The 14,820-nt window shown below is 37.6% G+C and overlaps 1 protein-coding gene across 4 annotated transcripts in view; it reads right to left on the bottom strand.

Annotated features, from left to right (window-relative positions):
- The window catches only part of ARL13B (ADP ribosylation factor like GTPase 13B), a 68,526-nt gene extending 57,152 nt beyond the window's left edge, over window positions 1-11,374 (bottom strand). For 2 of the 4 annotated variants that reach the window (XM_046003347.1, XM_046003346.1), the window contains exon 1: window positions 11,243-11,374. In XM_046003347.1, the coding sequence (XP_045859303.1) occupies window positions 11,243-11,301 (59 nt within the window). In that variant the 5' untranslated portion in view covers window positions 11,302-11,374. The remainder of the gene's footprint in view (window positions 1-11,242) is intronic. The other 2 variants (XM_046003348.1, XM_046003350.1) reach the window with 2 other exon arrangements.
- Window positions 11,375-14,820: the final 3,446 nt, after the last annotated feature.

Consider the following 14,820-nt stretch of genomic DNA (forward strand, 5'->3'; position numbering starts at 1 on the left):
TCTTTAGGGTAAATACCCAGTAGTGCAATTGCTGGGTCCTCAACATTTTGAGGAACCTCCATGCTGTTTTCCAGAGTGGTTGCACCAGCTTGCATTCCCACCAACAGTGGAGGAGGGTTCCCCTTTCTCCACATCCTCTCCAGCATCTGTCATTTCCTGACTTGTTAATTTTAGCCATTCAGAACAGAATGGATTTAAAAGGTTAACATTCACCTAACACTCAAAATGCCCTTTAAAAAATGAAGGTGTAGGGGCGCCTGGGTGGCTCAGTGGCCTCTGCCTTCGGCTCAGGTCATGGTCTCAGGGTCCTGGGATCGAGTCCCGCAGCGGGCTCTCTGCGTGACAGGGAGCCTGTTTCCCCCCTCTCTCTGCCTGCCTCTCTGCCTACTTGTGATCTCTCTCTCTGTCAAATAAATAGATAAAATCTTCAAAAAAAAAAAAATGAAGATGTACACATGTTAAAATATACATGTCATTATAGCTATTTAAAATATGGTAAATTACCACTGATTGGGAACAGTTGACTGTGCCTATGACAAAAGAAGGATGAGTGACATGAAGACACTCTGTACCTTTTTTTAACCTTATGATTACTGATCAAATATATACATTAACCATTCAACTGAAAAAAATATATATATACAGCGTGCTTAGATTTATAGTATCTGGAAAAGTTGATACTAGCAATAAAAACAAGTCATTTGGTCAGACAATAGGCATTAAGGACACAAAAATACTGAGACATGGTTTTCTATCTCAGAGTACTCATCTTCTAATGAGAGTGACTGAAACATAAACAAATATTAGTACAAAATAAACAACAGATACAGAAATTCTTCCCTACTAAACTTACATGATAGTGGCAGGAGACAATAATAATAAATAGAAGAACTAATATTAATACATTGTGACACTATGACAGTTAAATATGCTCATCTATATAGAAGATATTAAAGTAATACAGAGCAAGAGGACTTTATCCAGCCTAGAGATACAGAAGGTCAGGGAAGCTCCTTACACAAGGCAATGCCTCAGCTAAGCTGTTAAAGCAGAAGAGTTTGCCGAGCAAGAGGAAGGTGAAGATACATGGTAAGATGAAGAGATTCCAGACCGAGAACACTGCCTGAGAAGATACTACACCAGGGAGGGGAGGAGAACTGGCAGGGTTTAGAGTTGCTAAAGCTAGGGGTTAAGAGTACACCTCAGTAGAGCAGCTTTAAACAAAAGGATACATTTGTAGGGCACCTGGGTGGCTCAGGGGGTTGAGCCTCTGCCTTCGGCTCAGGTCATGATCTCAGGGTCCTGGGATCGAGTCCCGCATCGGGCTCTCTGCGTGGCAGGGAGCCTGCTTCCTCCTCTCTCTCTCTCTGCCTGCCTCTCTGCCTACTTGCGATTTCTATGTCAAATAAATAAATAAAATCTTATAAAAAAAAAAAAAGACATGCTTGTCAGACGCACACATAATCACCACACAACAGAACTACGCTCTGAGTTTAAAGTAAACTTGATATACTGCTACCTTAGGAACTAGTATCAACAAATAGTTAATCATGTGACTTTCCCAGCAGTTGAAAATGATCACTTCACTCTTATCACAGTTATCCCTCAGTCACTAATTATATATCAAACTAGAAAGGCTGAGATGGAAAGCATTTGGCAGTATTTTAAGATGTACAGTAAGTTTGTTCTAGTAACAAGTAACAGGGATTGTGTGCGATCGTGTGCGATCTGATAAATAGCCACAAGCTTGGTATTAGACCTGTATTCAAGTCCGAGATTTGCCACTTCCAAGCTATATGACCTGGGCTATGTTATTTAACATCTCAGAATTTTATCAGTAAAATGAGTTAATAATAACATCCATCCCACAGGGATGTGGTTAAATGAAATATGACAATGCAAGTAAAGTGCTCAATGCCTGTGCCACAAAAATAAGTGCTCAACCAACAGCTATTCTTATTACAGTATAAAATTCAAAACAGGAAGTCCATGAGATGAGAACACAGAACAGGCAGGGACCAGATTACAGAAGAAAATGAAAGGGTTCAGTTTTACACCTGTTGACAGTGCTCACTCATCTCACACTGAAGTCTGAAGTTGAAGGAGAGATCTGTCCTAGGTTTATGAGACATATTAATTAATTAATTAAAACTATGAGAACAGATGAAAGATCTGAGGGAGAACATATGAAGGAGAAGAGCCAGGGGCGAGGGGGGCATGAAACCCTGAGAACCTCTGAAGAAACCCTTAAAACTGTAGTTAGAAAGAAATGAGGAGACCAAAGAAATGGCAGCACTGGGACTAGTATCCAGAAGGCTTAGGAGATAAACAGTATCAAACACTACAAAGTTTTGTAAAATTAAAGTATTTTTTTGGTAATTGCCCCAAATTAAGTAAGTCAGTAGTAAATGCTCTCATCTTTTCCCAAACCCTGCAATATCCAATGCTTTGAATTCATACAGTATGTCTTAATAGTTCAAAGCTACTTTACCCTATCATTTATATTCATATTATCCCTGTAAGTAGAGCAGGTACAAGTTACCCATCCCTACGTGCTCATAAAAAGTTAGTCAAGAACAGTTTCCATGGGAAGTTTAAATACAATGGTTTGTAAAAACAGTAATAATTATTATTATTTTAAAGGATAAATTGAAATATTTTGTTTAGCCTATAATTTACTAACGTTTATATATATGTGCACACAGATATACATCAGATAGCCAAGTAGTGTGGCTCATTTTCATCAGAGTATCATGACGTTTCCCTTACAGATTTAGGTCTATCACAATCATAACTCAGTTCGTGGACCTAATAGAAAGTAGATTATGTAATACAGGTACTCTAACATGAATAGCATGAATAGCATGCTGTCAATAACCATGATATTGACGAAAATCTAACTATGGCATTTTTCTGCTCAAAACCCTCAAACAAAATTAAGTCCAAACTCTGTAGCCTCCTCTTCTGCCCTCCTCAGCAGGCCTACTAATCAAGGTACTCCCCTTATCTTTTCTGTCCTTCCTGATGATTCTTTGCTACCACAGCAAACAGATAATAACTTTCTTATGCAACTTCTCATACAGTGTCCTCTACTAGAACTTGTCAATCAACTCTGTAGCCCCAGCATCAAATGTCCTGGGCACACATTAAGCATCTTTACTGAATGAAATAGCATAATATATTTTCTAACTCCCCCATTTGCTGAGTAAATATTAAGTAAAATTAAAATATATAATTTTCAGTTGATAAAGTACTACAATGGATTTAATTTACATAAATCTTCACATAAAAGTGACAGCTCAATCTTAGAGAATGTAATTAAAATTATCTATCTTCTGGGATGCCTGGGTGGCTCAGTTGGTTAAGTGTCTGCCTTCAGCTCAGGTCATGATCCCAGGATCCTGGATCAAGTCTTGCATCTAGCTCCTCACTCAGCAGGGAGCCTGCTGCTCCCTCTGCCTGCTGCTCCCCCTGCTTGTGTTCTCTCTATGACAAATAAATAAATAAAATCCTTTTAAAAAATTATCTATCTTCTTACATCAAACTGGCTTAAGTTTTCTGAAAACATTTACGTGCTCAAGGTTTCAAGGTAATAATTAACAGTGAGAAAGATTTTTAAAAGTGAAAGAATTCTGAGTTAAAAAAAAAAAAAAATTAGGGGCGCCTGGGTGGCTCAGTGGGTTAAGCCTCTGCCTTCGGCTCAGGTCATGGTCTCAGGGTCATGGGATTGAGCCCCACATTGGGCTCTCTGCTCAGCAGGGAGCCTGCTTCCCCCGCCTCTCTCTGCCTGCCTCTCTGCCTGCTTGTGATTTCTTCTCTGTTAAATAAATAAATAAAAATCTTAAAAAAAATTAAAAGTAGGGATTAAGAGGGTCAAAAGCTTGTTTTTATACATTTGATCTCAGAGTCTCTTTTTATATAATAGATATATGATTTGATATATCAGAATATAAGCAACATAATACCGGAGTTTTGAACTTAGACTCAGAAAGAAATTGAATTATTAATTTTTATTGAGTGACATTATTGCAATCATTTGAACATCTACAATTCTAAACTTCCTGACTTGTCAACTAAGGAGACAATGCTTCAAATGAGATAACTACATAAAAACTATTTCTAACTTCAAAAATACGTTGCAAGTCAAAAATTAACTATTTTTGAACAGCTGGGTGGCTTAGTCATTAAGCGTCTGCCTTCAGCTTAGGTCATGATCCCAGGGGCCTGGGATAGAGTCCCACAACAGTCTTCTCACTCAGCAGGGAGACTGCTTCTTCCTCTCCCACTCCCCTGCTTGTGTTCCCTCTCTTGCTGTGTTTCAGTCTGTCAAAAAAAATAAATAAAATCTAAAAAAAAAAATCTATTTTGGGGGCACCTAGGCGGTTCAGTCAGTTAGGTGCTGCCTTTGTCTCAGGTCACGATCCCAGGCTCCTGGGATCGAGCCCCACATTGGGCTCCCTACTCAGAGGAGAGTCTGCTTTTCACTCTTCCATTCTCTCTGCCCCTCTCCTTGGGCCGATGTTCTCTCTCTGTTTCAAATAAGTAAAATAAAATCTTAAAAAAAAAAAAAAAACTATTTCACCAAAGCACTAAAAAAACTTAACACATCAAATGAGTATTACTGAAAATATTTAGAATTACATAAAGCAAGTTCTAAATTTAAAAAGTAGCATAAACACATGTAGGAAAAAAGACTTGAGAACACTATTTAATGATAAATGTGTGTGAGAGAGAAAAAAAACCTACCACAAAAAAATTGGTATAATAAAAAGTTTACCCTCAAAAAATTATGGTGTGATTTTATTGTACAAATGCACTATTTTCTGACATTTTAGTTCAGATTGTGGAGCCCAGGATAATATTACATCAAAATCACTATCTAAATTTATGGACCATTAATAAATAGAAAGAGGACCAAACTTGGGGTCATATGCTAGTTCTGAAGTCGTAAGTCAAAATCTTCATGTCAATTTATTCATTTCTAAAATATAAAGGCGTAGAATCAGAATGTCTCTAGGTCCCTTTTTATCCTAAAATTCTAAACTTCTTACTAAGAATACACAAGAAGCCCTAGGGGTTTAAAAAGAAATGTAAAACATTCCAGTTCTGCATACAGCAATCAGATAATCCTTTCTAATCTGTGTGTACAGCTTAATTAACAAATTAAAAACTCAGCAATTTCTATAAATGGTCTAGGAATTACAGTTATATTTATTTAAACCAAAATGATGGCTATTAAGGTGCTAAATGTTTCCCAATTGAAAAAATTCATAGCAAAGATGACATGCCCTATCTATCACAGTATGCTTTTACCAGACACCACAGTGATGTACAAAAAGCATTAACCCACAGTGCTTAAGTAACATCTCAGTCTCTTTTACAGCTGACAACAGTGAACAGCAATATATCAATAAATCTGAAGTAAAGTATTGATAAGCTGAATTATGACATCGGAGAACATAGATGGACAAGAAACTACTCCCAGCTAGTGGTTACCTCTAGGGAGGGATGGTAGGAGATGAATAGGGTGCAAGGAGCTTCAAAGATTTGTTATCTATTTCTTTAGAAAATGAAATGTGATAACCAAAGGTTAATACTTGTAAAATCTGGGTAGTAGGCACATGAGTACTTACTATATTTTTCTTTTTAAATAATAGAAAATATTTTTATTTTTAATTATAATAGAACATTATTCTTGTTGCCAATTTTTTTTCTCATTTAACTCGATATTAATTTTCTGCTTCTCTTAGGTGGGCCATTTCTGAATTCATGCCCTTGGAAAGCTTAGGAAGCACAAAATTTCTTCAAGATCCCAGTAAAATTATATGTCTTATAAAATCCTGCCTTTTATTCTGGCTAAAAATCTTAGAAATCATCTTTCAACTCTTGCATGTTCTATCATATTTTATATGTACTATACCATCAACTAGATGCTACCTGGCATACATAATAGGAGTTCAGAGTATATAGATAATAATATGCAAGGGTGAGGACCTACTTACAAGGTACTGAATATACTAAGCACCATGGCTTGGGTTCTACGTCCAGGACAAATGCTGTTCCCTATACACAGAGTAAATTTCAATAGCTTTAAATGTTAATATTAAAATATTAAAGTATTAGGTAAAAGTATAGGTGAATATAATCTTGGAGACATATAATGGAATATAATCTAATTATTACACTAAAAGAATGGTGTCTTTGAATAAAAAATTTGTTAAATGTTTATGCTTCAAACACCATAAAAAATTTACAAACATAACAAATGGGAGAAAAATATCTGTAATATATACCACAGAGAAATGGTTACTACTATATACATTTAAAATCTCAGAAAATTCAATAAGAAGAAATATGAAAATCCAAGGAAAAAATAATTTTACTAGGAATCAAAAAAATAGAAACTGCCTACAGTATTTTCTCCTATAACCTGAAAAAAACAAGTGGTGACTCTCACTTTTTTGAGGGGAAAAGGCATTCTTATACACTTCTGGTAGGAGAAATAATTGTTGATTTGTTTTTTGAAAGCCTTTCTGAAGAGCAATTTGGTAATATATAACAAATACCTTAAACTTTTTCATTTGATCTCATCATCATTTGATTTTAAATTCTACTTCCAAAATATTTATAGGAGGGTGCCCAGCCAAGCATTGTTCATAATAGTGAAAAAATTTTAATTTTCTAAATATTTAGTAACAGGAATGATTAAACGTACTTTGGTGAATCTATACAACACACTATTTAAAAAGATGGTTCATGAAAAACATGTAATGAAGCAAAAAGATGTTAAAGCAAAAATAAAAAGAAGCTTCAAATTAGCTCTCTATTATCTCTTTATTGTTTAAAAATTTACACAGAAACCATCAACAGAACAAAAAGGCAACCTACTGAATGAGAGAAGATATTTGCAAAGCATACATCCAATAAAGGACTAATGTCCCAAATGTATAAAACTTAGTTTAATATATAACTTGACACAACTCAAAAAAATAACCTGATTAAAAAATGGGCAGAGGACCCAAACAAAAGTTTTTCCAAACAAAACAGAGATGGTCAACAGGCACATGAAAGGATGCTCAGTGTCACTAATCATGAGGGAAATTCAAATCAAAACTCTAAGATACCACCTCACACTAGTCAGATTGGCTATTATCAAAAAGACAAAAAATAACAAGTGTTGGTGCAGATGAAGAGAAAAGGGAATCCTGTACACTGTGAGTGGGAACTTAAATTTTCCACTATGGAAAACATATGGAGATTGGAGGTTCCTCAAAAATTTAAAAATAGAACTACCATACGATCCAGTAATTCACTTCTGGGTATCTAAAGGAAGAAAACAAAGATAGCAATTTGAAAAGATACATGCACCCCTATGTTTACTGTGGCATTATTTACAATAGCCAAGATCTGGAAGGAACCTAAATGTCCATCAATAGATGAATAAAGATGTGGTGTATAGATATACAACGGAATATTATTTGGCCACAAAAAAAAAAAAAAAAGAATGAAATCCTGCCATTTACAACAACATGGATGGGCCTAAAGGTATTATGTTAAGTGAAATAAGTCAGGGAAAGGCAAATACCATATACTTTCATTTACTCGTGGAATTGAAAAAACAAACACAAACCAAATAGAAAGAAACTTAAGAGATAGGAAACAAACTGTTGGTTACCATAGAGGGGAGAGATGAAATAAGTGAAGAGGATTAAGAGATACAAACTTCCAGTTATGAAATAAATAAGCCATGGGGATGTTATATACAGCATAGGGAATATAGTCAATAATATTTTAATAATTTAGTATAGTGTCAGATGGTTAACTTGACTTACAATGGAGATCTTTTGGTAATGCAGAAAAATAGCGAATAAAAAGAGAATTTACAGTTCTATAAGAGATTCTACACCAAAATATAAATCTTTGGGGGTGAGACAGCGGGTTACTAATATATGCCACTTTTTTGCTTAACTGTGTCTTCAGTGTTCTACATAAACATTCATCACTTTAAATAACAATAAACATGCATTACTTTTAAATATTTTTAAATAACAACAGCTCCTGTCCACAAGCTATTCTGCAGGACTGTATGAATAAACACCTCATTACAATACATGCGTAAGTAGAGACAAATACAAGATGCTAAGCAATTACAACGAAAAGGTAAATAATCTAGACGGAATTCAAAAAAAGCTTCCTGAAAGAGAATCTCCCAATTGACATGTGAGGAATGATTAGGAACAGCCAACCAAAAAAAGAAGAGCATTTGGTGAGGAATGGAGGGACTAGAGAACTTAAATATGGCAAATCTGGCATGAGGAATTTGGACAGGAGGAAAAAGGAAAAAAGATCACTGACAACAGTGTAGAGAATTAATTACAGGGGAACAGTGGAAAGCCTGTCAAAGAAATGTGGGACGGAAATAACAGAAATTTTATCTAAAACAGAGCAGTGTATATGGAAAGGCTAAAAGAGTGTAAGACCTGTAAGTGGTATTAAGCCCATACAAACCAAAAGACTTGATGATTTGAGAGATCAAAGCACAAACAGGTATCTAGGATTACTTATTTTCTTGACTTGGGTAAAAGGAAGGCTGAAGCAATTTGGCATGGAAATGAGAGAGGATATAAACTCAATTCTGGATGTGTTGGGACTGAGAATTCTTGTGAAATGCGATATGTAAATCTTCAAGTAGTAGATGAGTCTTTGTGCTGGAAACACCGACTTGAAAGTCAATGTTTAAGTGCCCACTGAAGTCACTGTATGTGGTGAAACTTCCCACAAAGGGAAAATATACAGAAGAAAAGAGAATTGAAGACAGAACCCTGGGGAAGCCTTGAGAGTGAGATGATAAAAGGCTAACTGGCAAAAAGAGATAGAAAAGGTAACAGAAAGGTAAAAAATTTAAATTCAGGAAAAATAAATCAGACAATTTTAAGAAGAGAGAGATCTTAAGTGTCAAATGAGGCCAAGAGATAAAAAAGAATCCACTGGATTTAATAACCAGGCAACATCTGCTATAGTGAGAAAACTGAATTAAAGGGTCTGGGCAGAAGTCTTCAAATGCAGAAGTTAAGGAATGCATGAAAGTAGAGGAAGTTGAAGTATCAGTAATCTATTGCCAACTGTTTAGTCTAGGGTGAAGGCTGAGAGGGAAAGGTAGTGCTGCAGGGACAGAGGGTTGCTTATTATGGGAGACACAGAATAATGGCTTCCCAAATACGTCTACAACCTAATCACTGAAACCTGTGAATATGTTACCTTACATGGCAAAATGAATCTTCCAGACAAGTTAAGGATCTTGGATAGGGAGCTTATCTTGGGAGTACCCTGGTAGACCAGAGGTAAATACAAGAATCCTTATAAAAGGGACTCTTAAAAGTCCTGATAAAAGATCAGAAGAGAGAGATGTTACATTATGGCTTTGAAAATGGAAGAAGGGGGCCACAAGCCAATGACTATAGGCAACATCCCTCCCCCCTTTTTTTTTGCTGGAAAGGGCAAAGGAAAACAGATTCTCTCTTAGAGACTCCAGAAGGTATGCAACTCTCCTGACCCATTTTAGACTTCTGAGCTCAGAACAGTGGGATAATACATTTGTGATGTTTTAGGTCACTATGTTAATAGTAATTTGCTACAGCAGCAAGAGGAAACATTCATTTTGGGTTTTTTTTAGGTAAGAGAGGCTTGAGCCTGTTTACATTCTAAAGAAAAAATAGAAGACAAAAGAGACAAAAGACAAAAGACAAAAGAAGACAAAAGAGAAAGAGAACGTGTACTTTTGATAAAACTGAACCATAAATTTTGGGATAAAAGGTTAGGTTTATTCTTGTAACCCAGAAGTTTTCTTTGTGATCTCTAGCAAAATGCTAAACAACTAAAGCTCACCAAGAAATGGGAAAAAATGGACTAAAGAACACAGCCACCAGAATTAGCCTTGAAAATGAACCGTTCTTCCACAAACACAGGAAGGGAGGAAGGGAAAGGAATCTATACTGGTAAGTATAAAATGAATTGAGGTGGGGAAGTGACCAATATGCACGTGTCTCCTAAGATGAGAAGTGTGACTTACTAAGTGCTACCTGCAAAGCATCAAGTACTTGCATAAATTTTCTTTCTCAAAATGCTGTAAGACAAAGATCATCCACACTTCATAGGGGGAAAGTGCCAAAATTCCTAGGATTCAGACATGAATCTGTTTGACTCAAAAACACTATATTGAGAAATCTGGCAAACACAACAATAACCAAGTGATCAAAGTTAACACTACGAGTAATAAAACTATCAACATAATGCAACGCTGGATACTGAGAAAGACATGTCATCTCTGTAGTATTCCTCTGCACAACAACACCTTTATCAAATCACAAGAAAAACAAAACTTTGTTATAATTTACCCTTGGCTTAATTCCAAAGTAAAACTATTAAAAAGTCAACATTATTTATCAGGAGTAACAAAATAGTTTAAGCCTAAAAAGCATCATTTTTACTGCCTCTTGCCTAGCATAGTGCCTGGCACATGGTATTTTGTCAACAAATGGGTGAATATCAAGTAGCAGGTGCTAAATCTTAATACATCTAGCATTTCAAAATGAAAGGTTAAGAAGCAGACTCTTAATTAAAGGCTTAACTAGATTCCACATGAAAACTGAAGCTACATTACAGTTAAGAAAACACTCCATTAGCTAGTCTCATTTAATACAACACTCCTGAGGCATAGATACTATCACCCCACATTTAATATATGATGAAGGTGGGGCCAAAAGTGGTTAAATCATATAATTTATTAAGCAGTGGAGCCAGATTTCAAACCCAAGTCCTCAAAAACAGTGAGTGAATGAGTGTGTACGTGTGCCATTGTGTGTTTTTGAAAGGAATGTGTGGATGTTATGAAAGCTATATTCCATGCTTCTCTATTAAAAAAAAAAAATCCCACTAAATTAGCGTCACAGGAAATATACACAACGTATAGTTTCCAATTCCACGCATAAAATCCACAACTTCTTAAGAAATTCGAACCCATTTAAATAATAACAGTAAGCATCACTAATAAGAACTTAATCGCAACTACACAAAAAAGCTACATCCTCCTATCTTTTCCTCGGGGGACAAATCAAATTGGGAGCAAAAACATCCCCCGCGGCCTGAGACTCTTCCCAGAGGAGAGGTGCGTCCCAACCAGTCCCTCGGGGTGCAGCTGTCCCTCCTCACTAGGACCGCACGGAGCCAGTCGGCTCCAGCTTACCTGACCGGCTCCCGCCACCGCTTGAACCAGTTGCAGCAATTGGCCATCAGACTGAACATGCCAGGCCGTACCTCCCGCCGCCTCCCATCCGAGCCTCGAGCGAGAATGGGCCCCTGGTTGCCCCGGGCACAGTCCCCGGGGGGCCGCAGTCGCTCCCGGGCACCTGTGAAGCGGAGAAGTCGGTTGGGAGGTCAAAGAGGCTAGTCCCAAAACCAAGCCCTGATAACCGTGCCAGGGACCCGCGAGCGAACAACGGCCTCCTCGCCCAGGTACAGCCCGGCCAAATGCAGATACACAGACCCGAAAAGGGTTAGCGGAGCCCAGCGAGAGAAAATCCCCGCGTCGACGTGCTGACGTTCCTCCCAGGCGCGAAAGGCCCACCCCAAGCACCGCCCACAGACTTCTCCAATCATCGTGCGACCGCCCGTGGTGGGGGCAGCTGAGTGGCTGAAGGAGCCGGGCTCCCTTCCCCTGCGGGGGCGGGGCGGGGAGGGGGTTCTCGTAACTAGGCAACCGGAGCGTCCAAAGAGGAGTTGAAAAATCCCAGGCAGATCTTGGGCAAGGCCTCTCTGCATACCCGCAGAAAATGTGTTGCCAGTCGTCGAGGGTGCTGTTCCTCGTCTGTCCCTAACCACAACTGAGATCCACAGATCTCAGGTCTCGTGCGTGTTTTGTTTTGTTTTGTTTTATGAAGCAGGGTTGGGGACCCTCTGGGACTCTGGCAGACTCTGGCTGCACAGCTACAGAAACAATACACTGGGGTGGTTACTACAAATTAAGAACAAGGGGAAAACTCATTTGCTAACTATCTAATAATGCAGATGACAGTGACTTTTAATCTTTTTATTTACTGCTGTTTGTTATATAAAATGTAAAATGGAATTGTATGGTATTTATTGTGGGGAGATATGCAAAATGAATGCAAAATGAGTGAATATCAAGTACCAGGTGCTAAAAGAAATAATAGGTTCATTGTAGAAAATGTGAAAAACACTGAAAAATGGATAAGATGAACAAAATAAAATTTCACATTCGCTACCCAAAAATAACAAGTATTAACATTTTAATATATGTTCTTCCTAGGATTTTTAGATAATGTTAAATTGTTAGCTATTTGGTTTCTGCAAATGGAGATGTTGATCTGCTGGCTGTTTTTTAATATGTTTTAGTTTATTTACAAGGATATGTAATATCTGCATATATATATTTTTTGGGGAATGGGGAGAAATGGCAAGTACATTCCTGTAGGGGAAAAAATGCACACATGATACGTAGGGACCTGTGTGTCCATTCCATTTCTACTTAAATATATTTTTTCAAATTTTGATAAAAGGATAGAGGGCCCTAGGATGCTCAGTGTATCCAGGGGGAAATAATGGTTTGCCAGAACACCTTTGGTTTAGTTTGTTGTTGTTGTTGTTGTTTAATATTTATTTATTTATTTCTAGAAATGAGAGAGAGCATGCATGTGCATGAGTGGGAGGCAGAGCAGAGGGAGAGAGAATCTCAAGGAGACTCCAAGCTGAGCATGGAGCCCTATGTAGGGCTCTTCCCGGGATTTTGAGATCATGACTTGAGCTGAAATCAAGAGTCAGACGTTTAACTGACTGAGTAACCCACTGCCCCACAACAGATTTAGTTTTAAAATTGTTCTCTGTTCTTTATTCATTCATGTAACCCTGATTTGACTCATATACATCTCTTACAGCTCACCATCTCTGAATCCAAGTGGGAATAAAAATACCTACTTTGCAGGGTTGCTAAGATGATGAAGTGAATGAAATAAAGCTTAAGTACAGTTTCTAACAAATAATAGATAGCAGATTTTAAATTTGGTGTCACTGGTCTAATAAGCATTCACGGCACCTTTCCTCCTACCTCTTTTTCCAAATTGCTAGTTCACTGTTTTCATTGTCCTGACAATGTTTTCTTGTTCACTGTTTTCATTCTCCTGACTTGATAACTTCAAATTTCTTTCCAGTTGCTCAAGGGTGCATGACCTATACTGGTTTTCCTAATCGAATCCTCCCTTCATCAGTGCCAGATGCTTTATCTACCCAGACTGTTAGATACACAATAATACTTCTATTCTACAGTGCTAAGGAAGAAAGTTAGATCAAATCTTTACAAATTTTCTTTTCTCACTGTTACCTGTTTCTTCTCATTTTCAATATCTGAAGACAACTGTCTTTTCTTTTCCAAGGTTAACCACTTTCCTGCAACTTTGACAAACATCATGTTTCAACTTTTCTGAAATCCTGTTCCTCTGATTATTTCTTCTCAATCCAACATCTGAACTATATTGCTCCCCATTTTTTCCCTAGATCTTTGACTGCAGTTTCCAGGGTGGAGAGGGGGTAAGCAGGCATGGCAGAAAAGAGCCACAATTCCTCCTTAGATATGAGCCAGATTAGTACTGTTCTGCTGACTCTTTACTTTCATAACCTGACTTTTTTTTTTTTTCTATAAACATATTATGTATTTTTATCCCCAGGGGTACAGGTCTGTGAATCGCCAGGTTTACACACTTCACAGCACTCACCATAGCACATACCCTCCCCAATGTCCATAACCCCACTCCCCCTCTCCCAACCCTCCCTCCCCCCAGCAACCCTCAGTTTGTTTTGTGAGATTAAGAGTCACTTATGGTTTGTCTCCCTCCCAATCCCATCTTGTTTCATTTATTCTTCTCCTACCCCCCAAACCCCATGTTGCATCTCCACGTCCTCATATCAGGGAAATCATATGATAGTTGTCTTTCTCTGATTGACTTATTTCACTAAGCTAACCTGACTTTTTAAACTGGTGGCTTAGGGGCGCCTGGATGGCTCAGTGGGTTAGGCCGCTGATGGCTCAGTGGGTTAGGCCGCTGCCTTCAGCTCAGGTCATGATCTCAGGGTCCTGGGATCCAGTCACGCGTCGGGCTCTCTGCTCAGCAGGAAGCCTGCTTCCCTTCCTCTCTCTCTGTCTGCCTCTCTGCCTACTTGTGATATCTCTCTGTCAATTAAATAAATAAAATCTTTATAAAAAAATAAAAAATAAACTGGTGGCTTACCACTAAAATCTCAAAGCACTATTTTTTTTCTATTCATTATTTTTATCAATTTACTGTGACTGAGGTTCTGCCCAATCGAACTACTCAAAACACATTTTTTTAATTAACTTATATCTCCTAATTGTTAAATCGGTTCTTATTTTCTTTTTCACCAATTAATACATCTAATACAGTTAACTCTTCTAAAACTCTTTCCTCCCTTGGCTTTTCACAATTATGGACTATTCTGGATCTCACTAGTCATTCTACCTTCAGCTTCCCATATGTACTTTCCAAGATCTGACTTTATTCCACTGTATTCCTTTTTAAAAACATGTTCTCTTGGAGAATCCAATTACTACTCCTATGCCTAATGATAGTTACTATGTAGATGTTCCTTCAGCATTTCTGGAACTATGCTTAACACCCCTTTTGTTCCCCCAAAATATATCCAACCTCGTCTCTACTTCATATCTTCCCTGAGAATGATACCTTACCAACCATTTCTGGTGCCAAACTACAGTCGAGTAAGTTAGTAAACTAA

The sequence above is a fragment of the Meles meles genome, chromosome 4 (genome assembly GCF_922984935.1).
Source record: "Meles meles chromosome 4, mMelMel3.1 paternal haplotype, whole genome shotgun sequence".
In the NCBI taxonomy this organism is placed as follows: domain Eukaryota; kingdom Metazoa; phylum Chordata; class Mammalia; order Carnivora; family Mustelidae; genus Meles; species Meles meles.